The following is a 14,742-nucleotide window of genomic DNA, read 5'->3' on the forward strand; positions in this document are numbered from 1 at the left end:
CACACACAACGGAGAAAATTCAAATGTGGGAGTCATTCTCCCCGGGGTCACCTTCAACCCCTGGAGGAAGGAGTAGGTGCATTGGACAGCATTCCTGTCCTCTGGTGGGATAGTACTGAGGCACGTTCTCAGTTCTTCCTCAGGGACACCCAGTGGGACTGAATTCCAGTTGCCCCCCAATGCTAACGGGCTCATCTGCGCACCCTTTGTTGGCCTCACCTTCTCCACGTTCTCATTCCGCTTTCTGGACTCCCCTTCCAAGGAAGCTCCCTGCACCAAGTCCCTGTCTCAGTTTGCTTTCAGGGAACCCAAACAGTCACCACTTGTGTCATGCTCAGACCTGCAGGTTTCCACACGTTATTCCCTCTGCCCCAAACACTCTTCGCCCAATTTCCACCTGTTCTTCAAGAATGTGCTTAGAGATCGACTCCTCTGGAAATCCTCTCTGACCCTCCCTCTCTTCTAATGCCGTGGGTCCCACTGCACTGCTGCCCCGCTCACAGCACCCACCACACTGGGAAACGCCAAAAGGGAAAGAAGTCAGTATTCATGTCCCCTCTCCCCTCGCCCCATCCCCCGAATTCCCAGCACGGCACACGACAGCTGGCGTGAGCAGTATTTTTAAAACAGCTGTAGAGTGAATGAAATGATACTAGAAGTAGTTAAGAAGCGACACTATGAAGACTCTTAACGCTCCCATGTTTTAACAATGTTCACTGGATCCCAACCACCCCATTTGTAACAGAGAAGAACAAACGTGACGGCATATTAGATCTACTCCTTTAGCTCTAACCCCTGTGCTCTGTGGCCTGTACTCAGTTGTGCTGGCTCTGCACCTCTGGAAAAGAATGTTGCCCACAGCCTGAAATACACAGGAGGACTCTCAAGGCTCTGACCTTCAGAGATGCAAAGTTGCAGAACAGAGAGTAACATCTGTCTGGTTGGAGGTGCACAGGGAACACAGTGGCCAGATCTATGTGGACCGCTGTAAGAACAGAGCATCCCAGCGCCACAAAGCCTGCACCAACCAACCTCCATCCTGCCCCACCCCCCGTCCCTTTTCAGTATAAAAGCAGCCTGAATTCTATCCCTGGTTGGATGGTACTTTGGGACACTAGCCCACCATCTTCTCAGTTGGCTGGCTTTCCAAATAAAGTCGCTGTTCCGTGCTCCAACTCATCTCTCGACGTACCGGCCTGTCACCTGGTGAGCAGTACGAGCTTGGACTCGGTAACACATTCTCATTCTTATCTTGTAGGTGAGGAAACCAAAGCCCAGAAAACTGGACTTAGGCCAGACCTGAACCCACAGGACGCTTTCTACCGTACCTGGGTACCTTAATCTGAGGCTTCGTGCCCAACATTAAAGTAACAGATAGCAGGAGTCAGTCAGTTCCCCAGGTTAACGATTTCCCAATAGCATTTCACCAGGACCCAGACAAAGCTATCCCTGGGGAGATGCGGTGGGAGAAAAGTAGGTGAAGGGGGCTTAAGTTGAATTTCAGCAGTTGCCTTTCAAAGGAACATTTAAAGAACACAAATACGAATCCACAAAAGACTTTTTTGTTGCTTTACGTATTTCAAATACTGTATTTTTTGTCTCTAGAAGTTCAACTGGAGGCTTTTTTACGTTTCATTTTCCTTATGCTCATGTATTCTTCTGCCTTCTAGAATGCACGAAGAATGTTTATAATGGCTGTTTTCACATCCTTGTCTACTAATCCTATCATCTTGTTTCACTTCTGAGTCTGGCTTTTCCTTTTCTTGATTTTTAAGATGAAAAATTTTCAGGTTAATTACTAAGCTCTCTTTTTGGGATAATTAGTAATCTTGAAAGTTGCACTCAATCATGAGTAGGGTATCAGAAAATACGATCTTTAGAAAAAGATCTAAATACATTCAGTTCAAAAGGATTCAATGTAATATGGAAATGGGGGTGATGTGAAAGATAGAAAAAGAAAACTTTAAAGGACAGAAATTCAACGTCTCATGTTGACAGAAACATTTGGCACAAACCATATCTACCACGCACTGGCGTCTTCCTGTTTCTAAAGAGAATGTTTAAAAGTTTGGGCCTGAATTAGACATTAGTGAATACAACTGAATTTCCCCAAGTATTTTTTACCTTTAATAGCCCATACGTTAAAACAAGGACCCAGATTTACCTACAGAGTTTTACGTAAACACAAAAAAGTTTCTAAACCCACCGTTTCAATCTTAGAAGCACCACGTGGACACGCAGCCTCTAAAAGGTGTTAAAAGAAAAAAAGTGTACATATAGCTTAAACTTTATAACTTACATGTTGTTAAAGCACTTCGTTTTGAATCCCATTTTCTTCAAATTCTACATGAAATAAGAACGGCTATCTCCACTATATAGATTAGAAAACTGAAGCCGGCAGATGCAGCCGAGTCCTAAAGTCAGAGGTCCTGGGGAATTTCTTGGTCAACATTTTCGTCAAGTTACAACTAAAACCTTGCTGCCATGAGAACAGAGGCATTTTGAGATTTTGGTCAATTCACCAAATGACAAATCAAATTCAAAACTCTTTTCATTAACTAATAGTTAATATGATATCTTGCTTAAGCCAGAGTGAGTCAAGACTAACTCAAGGTTTATTTAGCTCTTTAATATGGAAAAGGACCTAGATTTAAACAGCTCGCACTCCTAAGACGATATCACAACTGTGTTCTTGAAGGCCATGCTCCTAGGGCAGGATCCTAAGTCTGTTCTTTTCCCCTACAGAACGTGGACTAACTGCTAGGGGCTTCCTAAAATGCAAGGTGTATAAAACATCACCCCAAATATTCATTCTACCTTTCTGCCTAAAGGAATGGACTTGTGTCGTATTGTATACGTGAAGGCCTGTACTAGAGGGTTTCATCTTGATTTTCTCATCTTAGCAAGGCATATAGTATTGTTATTTTACAGGTAAGAAACTTGAGATCCAGGGAGCCAGTGAAGGAACTGGTACTCAAACCTAGAACTCATTCTAAAGCCATGCTTCTTATACATAGGAAGAGAAAACCATACAAACAGACTTAAACATTTAAGAATAAGCTAATATACTGAGTGTAATTTCCAAAGCCTGACAATATATGTGCATGTATATACCTATATCTAATTGTTTATACATAACATTTTGGGAATGAGTGTGCTTTTCCTTTCCTTTTCATAATCCCCTAGGTGTATGGTTTTCAAGTGAAATACAACACAGATACGGGACAGTGCGCAGATCATAAACGCACAGCTCAATGAATTTTCAAAAACTCAATACATCCAGGTAACCAGCATCCTGATTAAGAAACAGAGCGGTACCAATCCCTTTTGTGTCCTCATCTTAAGTTCACCTTCTAAGGCAGCCTTTAGTATTCAGAATCTAAGCCGGATATCTATCAGAAATCACAGGGAAACAAGGTTCATTTTCCGACTCAAAGATCAGAAAGAAAGAGATAGGGTATAAAGCTCAAGAGATTCATTTTAAAAAATTATCTTTATTTAGGTTTCTGATTCAGCACATGTATCAAAGACTAATCAACATAAAGAAGTAAATAAGACATTAATTGGAAGTCTTACATCTCTCTAAACTCTGACCAAGAATGTCAAGATTGCCACTATTACCAGAACTCCAACCTAGTCAAGTTGTAGACAAGCTATCATGAACGACGTACAGTGAGCACACATACACAGAGGCCAGAGACACGATATAGCACTTGGCTGTCCTCTCTTCCTTGTTGATATCTTTCCATGGGACAGTCCACTTTTGCTGTCCATGCCTAGTTCCAAAGAAAGTCCAAAGAAGGCTCAGGGTCAACCTGATCCAACACTCTGCTGGAGGAATGCATTCTCAAACTGGTGTGCCTGCAACTTTGTTTTTGCCAGGATGAAGTTCAGATCGAGATGTACAGAACAATCTAGATGACGGTGCAGACTAAGTGAAGAACTAAAGTTGAGCGGTAACCCGAGTTAAGGCATGAATGCACACACATGTGCACACACACAGCACCCACGCTATCATGCACATAGGATTCCTCCCATTGCCTAGCGAGAGGCAACCGGGGCTCGACAGTTAACCACAACTGCTGAGCCTACTGAAGCACGCCCCCCATAATTTTATGCTAACAGCTGTGTGTGTATGTTTTATCACAAAAAAAAAAAAGAGAAAAAGGAAAAAAGAAAACTAAAAAAACAAAAACAACAACAAGAAAAAAAAAAAAAAAACCCCAAACCTAAAAACCCCTTAATCTCTTACAATGGCTCTTGAGCATGGAACTCACGTAGCAGCGTCGATGGCTGGGTCTTTAGTAATTTGGAAATAAAAGGTTGTTTTACTATGTATTTCTTTGGTAGTCCTCACTACAAAGTTTTCAGTGTTGGTTACCTATAAGACAAGTACTAGATAGAAGATAAAGTTACGCAGAAATATTTCTTCTATACTGATAAGATAAAAAGAGTGAGCTCTCCAAGCACAAGTTACTATGCTTTTTCTTGCCTTATTGGGCTTCCTCTACAAGCAAGGCTTCGTGCAGGAAAAGTTCGTGTCTACCTAACAAAGGGCGATACATATTCTATCTTCCTACAATTGAAGAGTTAACGAAAATTCACATTATCCGTTATTTCTGGTCAAATCAGTTAGAAGCCGATTACAAAGGGGCAGCAAGCACTTGGTGTCAAAGCCACATTCTGGTCACACATTCATTCCATGGTTGTGGTCAGTCTCTCAGGAGCTCAGAATTTAAAACTCCTTTCAATGAACAAAGGAGCAAGTTAAATCAAATCTGAAATACTTCCACCATCTGCCCAATGTCTAGAAGTCTGTCTAGAATGCCAGCATGCTGGATGAAAGAGAGCAGTTCAGAGCCCAGAGAGGCCTCAGGTGTTAGGGAAAGTAATTTGGTTTTGTACAAAAGGCATGGTCCTCTGGCGAAGAGTACTTATCCTACTAGCAGCACAGTGGTAGCCAAGGGTCTCTGTCAGCAAGACAGGAAAATGAAGCTACTGAACCTGCTGTGGCTCCCACCTGCCTTCCAAGGCCTCTGGGGCCTCTGGGAGTCAGTCCGGGGTTGCCCTGGGCGGGTGGGCAACAGGAATAGCAGGAACCAAGTTCAGCCCCCCCGAGAAGTGCCCCAGGTAAGTCAGCTTCTCGTGGCCTTGGGGTTGGAATCTTCGGGGTCCCTGGGGGCTAAACCATGGCCAAGGAGCTGCCCCAGCAGGTACTGCCCAAGTGTGACAGGCTCCACACGGGGTCATAAAACACTCGAACAGGACATGAAACAGCATCATTTCAAGAGAGTAGTTTGTTCTATCAATCCAGAATGTCCACCGGGAGAGGCAACTCGATTTATGGTGAGAAAGTGCTGTTGGAAGGAGCTGTGTTTTATTTTGCAGTGAAACAGCTAGTCTAAGGAAACCGGCGCTACATTTCTGTAGAAGTCTGGATGTCAAGAACCTGTCTCCAAAAGGCATTTATCAGAACTGTCTGCTCACTCCGAGTGCTTTTTTCAGTCACCACAGGGCAATGTTTTGACTTTTGTGCTTTCAGGAGGTCACTAAATTGTTAGCAAGTGGAGGGAAGATGATTACATTTTGGACTTTCTTGTTTGAGTGCAAGACACTACTCAACAGCACTGAAATCTATAGTCTCCTAGAAGATTCTTGTAAACATATACCATTTCTCCTATAAGAAAAACCGAGAACTGTACGATGCAGGCAATACTTGTTCGCCTGCTCTCAGAATTCCTCAAAATGGCCAGGTGCCAGGAGGGACGGTGAGCCGTTGGTGAAATCCCCGGGTTGGACAGGACCCCATCTGACCGAATTAAAAACCTCAAGCCTCAATAATTAAATGCCGAACTTCTTCCCCATATTTGAAAACTGTACTATGATTATGTATATTACACATTATAAATAAAATTTATAGAGACCTACGATTTCTTTCAAATGACTGAGGAGTGACACTCTCAGTTTGGAGGTGGAAACTGAAAGAGTCAAAAAAAAAATCCTATTGTTGCTTTTACTCTCAAGTTCTTAAGATGCTAGTCAAACACTATTAGCCAGTGAGACGAGACCTCTTCTCATTCTGTAACTTGTAAATATGCATTCAAAGGCAAAAATGGAGGTTTCTCTACTGTACAACATTAAATATCTACAATGTCATGGCTCCTTACGGGTAGGAGTGTGTTCAGTAAAGAGCTAGCTATTAGAGATGGCGGTCACAAAACATGGACTCTTCAAAATTACGGATAAATTAACTTTCAGTTCTCTGATTATATCCAACAGATACACATTCTCATCATAAAATATACATTCTCTAGTAAGTTATTTTTGTCCACAGCATATATAAATATGCAAACACAGGTGGTAAAAATCACTTTACTACCAAAGTACAAAACAGTAACTGCTGAAAAGCCAAAATAAAGGTGTTGCAAGTGTTAAGAAAAGACTGACTCATGGCGTTCCACTTTAGAGTGAAACCAGACGATTTATTTGTGCTAAATGAATGGAAATGACGCATTCAGGATATACCTCTTTGTACACTGCGCTTGCTTTGACTGGGCGAACTAAGCAGTCCTCAAGGCTAATGTGCCACTTTCCTCTACGCCTCTTTCCTGCCAGCAATAAAGTATTTTGGCCATTGTGCCAAGATGTTCCTATAATGTTCATTTCACATAGTATTTTCTCATAGTACTCTGCACCTTTAAAATATCTGTTCGAACTCTATTTTAGGGGAACGCGAGTAAAGAATGTAAAGGGAAATGAGCTGTTTCTGTCACCATCACGTTGCCTTCTGCAGCAGAAATCACACAGCACATCCTAATCAGCCATCGCAACCACTGGCGGGTAGGACAACAGGTATCGACTCACGTGAGAGGGCCAGTTTGGGTAGGGTAACATCAAGGATAAAGAAAGACTCACACCCAGATATACGATAATTATCTATCCCATGTATGTGGAAAAGGTACAGCCATGTGATCCAATACTTCAGGAGATCTGTTTTACAAGAGACATGGATGTTGAGATATACTGAAAAGAACCCATACAAAGTGTATCCGTAGAAAGCTCTATTAAACATTGTCTTGGGCACTGATGCATCCAACTTCCCATTCTATAGTGAGAGCTAGATTTTCAAAGGTCTGAATTGTAGTGCTGAATTACTGGTATGCTTGGTAAACACTATTCTAATGGGGGTGGGGGGAGAGGTGGGTAATAACAGCTCAGTAATTTCCTGCAAATTCATGGGAAAAAAAATATAAAAAAGATATCCCTTTTTATTTTACAAACCTAAAAGCCAGGAAAATGAAGCTCTGGGGCCAAGCAAAAAAATTGCACACCGCTGCTGAACTACCAAATAGTCGAATAGCCGACGTCCCAGCCAGGGAATGGACGCACATGAAGATTCAAGTAAAACACCGATGGAGAAAGTCGTCTGTTTAGTGTTGTAGACCCACAACACTGGCTGCGTTTCCGACACACATTTACAACACAATGAATAGTGAAGCCTAGATAACCTCAGTGCAAATAAGTCAGATCCGAATATGCCAGGGAAGGAAGCCTGTGGCGTCTTGAGTCGACGGCTCCACTGCACGAACGAGTCCCAACGTGAGGTTCGGACTGCGCATATGCATTAAGGCTGGGAGGAGGGGTGCACCGAATGTTGCGAGGGGGCGGGCTGCAAGGTGGCTGCCGAGGGGACCGCGGGCTGCATGGGTGGCGGAGGTGGAGGTGGCGGAGGCTGGACGGGGGTCTGTGTGTTGGGAGACGGAGGCGGCGTGGGCCGTTTGAATTTGTCAGGGCTGTTGCTCCTCCGTGGTGAAGGCCTCTGTAGACAGGACAGGAACAGCAGGTCAGAGCAGGCACAGACGGCTCATCCCTAACCCAGCGTGACTCGGAGCCCAGGATGCCCCAAAGCGGACCCACAGAGACCAAACACCAGCGAGGTCCTTGTCCATCCCTACTGGCTTCTGAACCCGTCAGGAAAACTTCAACAAGGTAGAGTTTACACCGACATCTATGAAAAAGCTATGCAAAATCACTATGAAACGTGCATCGATCAAACGACTGGACTTCGGTGAGACAGCCCTAAAATTGAAAAAACAGCCGTCACGTCCTCCCCTTAAATCTTTTCTGTTCGTTGTATGTCTCCAGCTCCTTCCATCCCTCAAACAAGTTGTCAATGTCATGAAAGCTACAGCTCGACCCAAAACGTTCCTGCTTTAATGTAAAGCTCATCAAACTAGCAAAACAGATTCAGAAATATCTTACATGCTTTTTTTAGAGAATGGGGTTCTTTTCAAGGTTCCCTCATTGGGAATACCCTCAGTTCTACCCTGTTCTCAAACCCCTATTAGCAACATTTCTAACCGGGCTATTAGTCAACTAAATAACCAGCTCTAATGAAAACACTCCCCTGAGTAGAGTCTGAACCAGATACACTTAAGGTTCCTTCTAATTCCAGGAAAGAAAATTCTGGATGAAACTAGAAACAAGTCTAATTCCAGGAAGAATACTGAGGGTCAGTGAACTGTGAAGGTGCGGACAATAAATATTTTAGACATTGTGGCAACCAACGATAATTCGCTATGGCAAGGAGCTGGCTAGAGTTCAAACGAGGCACAGGCCGGAGGTCAAATTACGTTTCACAAAGGGCAATATTTCATAGGAAATGAAGGTGAAGTTTTGCCTCCTGGGAAGGATTTGAGTTTCAACACCAGAATGTAGCATCAAACCGTTGGGAGGTCTCTAGAAGTTTAAGGTGAACTGAAGGAAGGAAGGAAGAAGAAAGGTAAATGTCCGAGGACATCAATGTTGGCTCCCACGGAGGACCAGTCGCTACCACCACCAGGAGGAAAGCGCTGCTTCCTGCCCCATGGATACTTACTGTGATACCGTGGGAGGCTCCCATATGCTGCACATGAAGACCTGGGGAATTGTAATAAGACATTCCGGCTCTAGTCAGTGAAGTCGGTGGCGTGAAACCAACTGTGTGACTCGCATACGAGAGACCTGAAATATAACAACAACTCGTAAGTATTATTACAAACTCAACTCTCTGGTGTCTTTAAGCATCTAGGAGGCTTTAAAATGCAGAAGCTGTTAGTCACCCACAAAAATGCAAACAGATAAGAGGAGTGGTGGGCTCACCAAACGGCCCGCTGGATGGATAACAAGGGATATAAAAGTCAAGCCCTGGTACAGACTAAACAGCCCAGAAATAAGTGCACACATAAACGGTCAGATGATCTTCAGTGAACGTTCCAGGAATATGCAATGCGGAAAGGGTAGTCTCTTCGACAAACGGTGCTGGGAAAACTGGAGATTCATGGGCAAAAAGAATGAAAGTGGAGCCCTATCTCACACCATACACAAAAATCAACTCAAAAGGAATTAAAAGACCTAAACGTAAGACCTGAAACCATAAAACTCCTAGAAGGAAACACAGGGGGAAAGCTTTATGACATTGGTCTCAGGAATGATTTCTTAGATAGGACACCAAAAGCACGGGCAGCGAAGCACACGTAGCCAAGTAGGACTACAGCATCCGAAAAGGCTTCTGTTGAGCAAAGGAAATCATCAACAGAAAGGTCACCTATGGAATGGGAGAAAATATTTACAAACCATAGATCAGATAAGGGATTAGTATCCAAAATAGATAAGGAACTCCTACAACTCAAAAGCAAACAAACAAATACCCTGATTTAAAAATGGGCAAATGACTTGAATAGACATTTTTCCAAAGACAACATACAAATGGCCAATAGGTACATGAAAAGATGCTCAGCTTCACTAATCATCAGGGAAAAGCAAATCAAAACCATAATAGGATATCATGTTACACCTGTTGGGATGGCTATTATAAAAAATAAAAATAAAAAACATTTTTAAAGTGCTGGCAAGGATGTGGAGAAAAGGGAACTGCTAATGGGAATGTAAATTGGTAGAGCCACTGTGGAAAGGAGTATGGAGGTACCTCAAAAAATTAACAATAGGACTACCATATGATCCAGCAATCCCACTGCTGGCTATTATCCAAAAGGACTGAAAACAGGATCCTGAAAAGAAATTTGCACTCATGTGTTCATTACAACACTATTCACAGTAGCCAAGACCTAGAAACAACCTAAAAGTTCATCAACAGATGAGTGGATAAAGAAAACATGGTATATACATACAATGGAATATTATTTAGCCCTTAAAAAGAAGAAAATTCCTTTAAAAAAGAACATGGACGAACCTGCAGGACATTATGCTAATATAAGCCCGTAACAGAAGGACAGATACTGCATGATACCATATACACGAGGGATCTAGGTCACACTCACAGAAGCAGAGAGCACAACAGTGGTTGCCAGGGGCTGGGGGTAGAGGAAATGGGGGACTGTTGTTCAATGGGCACAAAGTTTCAATTTTATAAGAAGAATAAGTTCTAGAGATCTACTGCACAACACTGTGGTTTGTTTGTTTTTTAATTTATTGTATTTTTGGTTGCGTTGGGCTTGTGGGCTTTTTCTAGTTGCAGCGAGCGGGCTCTTCGTTGTGGTGCATGGCCTTCTCATTGCGGTGACTTCTCTTGTCGCTGAACACGGGCTTTAGGTGTGCGGGCTTCACTAGCTGTGGCATGTGGGCTCTAGAGCGCAGGCTCAGTAGTTGAGGTGCACAGGCTTACCTGCTCCGCGGCATGCGGGATCTTCCCAGAACAGGGCTCGAACCCATGTCCCCTGCATTGGCAGGTGGATTCTTAACCACTGCGCCACCAGGGAAGCCCCACTGTGCTCTTTTAACAATACTGTACTGTACAGTTAATAATGTGTTAAGAGGGTAGATCTCATGTGAAGTGTTCTTATGACAACTAAAAAAAAAAACAAGTCCAGCCTTGACAGGAGTCCAACTGAGATGTACAGAAGTAGAAGACATGAGAAGAAACAAGAGTAAAGTGGAAAAAATAGAGCAAAGGGGTAAAAATCAGATGCAAGGAAAGGGTAAGTGTCAAAAGATATACCAATAATAACGAGACAAAACCAATGGGTGTGTATAGCAGCCACAAAGCAAACAAAATATTCACCACTGAGAACTTGGCAACTTCAGGATATTCAATGAAGAAAACAAAAAGCCCTACATATGCCATTGTTCCCCCCAAAGAAACTGATATTTAAGGAAGAAACACCCCCAGCCCACTATAACCTTCTGCATAGTCTTCATCTAGGACCCCAAAATCAGCTCCAAAGTTTAATGCCCAGATCTTAGTTCCCTGACCAGGGATCGAACCCGTAATTCCTGCAGTGCTCAAGCAGTCTTAACGACTGGACCACCAGGGAAGTCCTTAAAGACGCTCTTCTATAGTGTCTTTTGACTTCCACGGTTGAGACATGCAGCCACCACGCCTATCTTTAGTTGTCCTGTCCCAGAATCTGTCTGTGCCCTCAACACCTATGGTTAAGGATTTTATTTCTTGCCTTGACTATGAACTAGTGTGCTGCTTTCTATCTGACATATTTCCATTTCCAATTGTGGATTTGGTTCACATGTACAACATGGAGGTCTGGGGTAAAGCACAAGTCTTTGGGAGCTCGGTGGTCATTTACTGTGACTTTGTATTTGTATCGCAAGAACTTCGTTCAGCTTGGGGAGGGAAGAAGGGGTTTTCTTTAAACAACTTGGGGAAATACAACCCTAATTCCATTTCTTATGAAAGTGATGAAATTTAAGAGAAAAGCTTTGAAAGTAGGTCCTTATCGCCAGATAGAGAAGCTCAGGGGGTTCGATTCATAATACAAAATAAATGAATAAGATCAAGCCCATTGCCCAGTATGACAAGGTTAATAATGATGAGTATGTTAATCTGCTAATCACGAATCTTCAAAGACCGCCTACTGCCTGCTCAAATTAAAAAAAAAAAAAGAAAGTCCCTTCTCTGGCTATTAAAAAGGCCTGCATTTGGCTCCAAACTATCTCCTGATGTTCTAGGTCAGTGGTTCTCAATACCGAGAATCAAAGCCCTCGTCCGACCCCAAATCAAGTGAATCCGAATCTACGGGGAGCAGGGCCTCAGGGCAGCCGGTGATAAGAACCACAGTGACCTGATCACTCTTGATTCTGACCTCCACGTCTCAGTTCCCACCATGGCCTTTGCCTGGGATGTCTTCTCTTTACTGCAGGACTTGGTTTCTCCTTCTCCCCTTGTCAATCAGGACCTCACTCAGCCTTTGGAGGGGCAAAGAGCCCAGACTCCAGAGCCGACTGCCATATTATCTCGGGCTCTAGTTCTGCCACTTGGTGCTGAGCGACACTGGACTTTAGATCCCTCAACTGTGAAATGAGATTATCACAGTGACTGCATAAGGTTGTTGTGAGGATGAAATGAGTGCCTGGCACAAAGGAAGGGCTCAGCATGTTTCAGCTCATTAACCTCTCCTTCAGGGCTCTTCTCAAAAGCTCTCTAAGCTGGTAGCTCTCTCTTCTTTGAAACTCTCTTTATTTAGTGCTTTTTTTTAATTATACCTTTTAATTTTATCCTAACTTTTTATTTTGAAATAGTTTGCAATTCGTAAGAAGTTGCAAAAATACTACAGGGTCCCTGTCTACCCTTCACCCAGCTCCCCCCAGTGATATCTTACATAACCAGAGCACACTGTCAAAACCAGAAAATTGACACTGGTCCAATACAAGTGACTAAGGTACAGACTTTATTTGGATTTCATCAGTTTTTAATGCATTCTTCGTGTGTGTGTGGGTACAGGTGTAATTTTTATCACCTGTGTAGATCCAAGTAATTATCACCACAATCTGGATACAGAACTGTTACAAAACCACAGACAAGCTTCCTTGTGTTGTCCCTTTTTAGGGACATATAGTCACCCCTTCCCTCTAATCCTAACCCCTGGTAACGACGGATCTGTGCTCCACCACTGTAATTTTGTCACTTTGAGAATGTTATAGATATGAAATCATATAGTATATAACCCTTTGAGATTAGTTTTTCATTCATCACAATGCCCCGGTGACACATACAAGTTATTGTGTGTATCAAGTTAATTCCTTTTTAGTTCTGGGTAGTATGTCATTGAGTGGGTGTACCACAACTTAACTTTTTAGGGGATATAAAATACATAAAACGCGGGCTTCCCTGGTGGCACAGTGGTTAAGAATCCGCCTGCCAATGCGGGGAACGTGGGTTCAAGCCCTGGTCCAGGAAGATCCCGTGTGCCACGGAGCAACTAAGCCCATGTGCCACAACTACCGAGCCTGCATTCTAGAACTCATGAGCCACAACTACTGAGCCCGTGTGCCACAACTACTGAGCCTGCGCTCTACAGCCCATGCTCCGCCAACAAGAGAAGCCACCGCAATGAGAAGCCCGCGCACCGCAATGAAGAGTAGCACCCACCTGCCGCAACTAGAGAAAGCCCGCGTGCAGCAATGAAGACCCAACGCAGCCAAAAATAAATCAATTAAATAAAATTTTTAAAAAACCTATAAAAAAGGCACTGCTTATTAAAAAACAAGCAAACAAATATATATATATATAAAACTTGTATTAAGATTATCTTATTTCTTGTGTTTTACCCCCTACTTCCCTAGGCCCTATAAGCTCTTAGAGGCCAGAGACCATGTCTTACTAGTTTTTGTTTTCCCTTAATCATCATGCATCTGACCCTCTTGCCCAGGAATACAATAAACAATAAGAATCCCAAAAAACCTAGGTAGAAAATATCTCCTAAACAGAATACTGTGGCTTTATAAAGCTATTCCTGGAATAAATTGCTCTTACTGTGCTATACAAATGCATTAACTAGAGTAAAAATTTTAAGATTTATTTCATTGTCCACAAGTTGAAGACAACAAATTTTAAAAATGACTCATGAAAAGCAATTCATGACCAAAAACCACTGAGCAAAATGAATCAAGATACCAAAGTGTATAATCCATAGAAAACCAACTACTTAAAGGAAAACTACAAGAGGTCGGGGGGATAGGGAGAGGAGACACTTGAAAACACTAAAATATTAACACTGCCTTCGGATAAAAGGATTCTGGATGATTTTATTTCTGCTTCTTTATACCCTTCCGACTGCCCCCAAATTCCCTCTAATAAATCTTTGCTGAAGGAAGAAAAAAAAATAAGCATCGTCGAACCAAACTAAAGGCAGACACCTTCTGTTCCTTTGAAATTTATCTTAGTTCCACAAGTCAGACATGTCTCTGTTCACATTCATACGCTAGAGATACGACTTCCTCTTTAACGCTCTCTGATCCGGCTCTGTCCCCATCACTCCATCAAGGCTGCTCTCGCCAGGCCCAGCAGTGTTTCCGTGCTGCCAGGTGCACTGCTACTCTCCACCTCTCATTGCACTTGACCTTGGGGCAACGACAGACAAAGCTGACCCCTCCCTTCCTGCTGAAATGCTTTATCTTAACCTCAGTGACATCGGATACCAGTTTCCCTTCCCCTTCCCTGGCAGCAACTTCCCAATCTCCTTCACCAGGTTTCCTCCTGTACCTGACCTCTAAATATTACATCCTTCAGGATCAGATGGGAGGGTTTTCCTCTTCTCCCTCCATCTTCCACGACTAGGTGATTTCATCTATGTTAGTAGCTTTCTTTAAAATAAATTTTTTTATTTTAGCATAGTTTTAGGTTTACAGAAAAGTGGCAAAAATAGTACAGAGAGTTCCTGCATCTCACACACTCAGATTCCCCGTTATTATTATTATTATTTTTTTTTGGCCGTGCCCCGAGGCTTGTGG

At 42.9% G+C, this 14,742-nt stretch overlaps 1 protein-coding gene across 4 annotated transcripts in view; it reads right to left on the bottom strand.

Annotated features, from left to right (window-relative positions):
• CCDC6 (coiled-coil domain containing 6) overlaps window positions 1–14,742 on the bottom strand; it is a 144,134-nt gene that overhangs the window by 27,768 nt on the left and 101,624 nt on the right. Inside the window, exons 8-9 of one of the 4 annotated variants that reach the window (XM_060127168.1) lie at window positions 8,879–9,003; window positions 3,475–7,819 (exon numbers count right to left, since the gene is read on the bottom strand). In XM_060127168.1, the coding sequence (XP_059983151.1) occupies window positions 7,625–7,819; window positions 8,879–9,003 (320 nt within the window). In that variant the 3' untranslated portion in view covers window positions 3,475–7,624. The other 3 variants (XM_060127169.1, XM_060127171.1, XM_060127170.1) reach the window with 3 other exon arrangements.

Source organism: Lagenorhynchus albirostris, chromosome 16 (assembly GCF_949774975.1).
Source record: "Lagenorhynchus albirostris chromosome 16, mLagAlb1.1, whole genome shotgun sequence".
NCBI lineage: Eukaryota > Metazoa > Chordata > Mammalia > Artiodactyla > Delphinidae > Lagenorhynchus > Lagenorhynchus albirostris.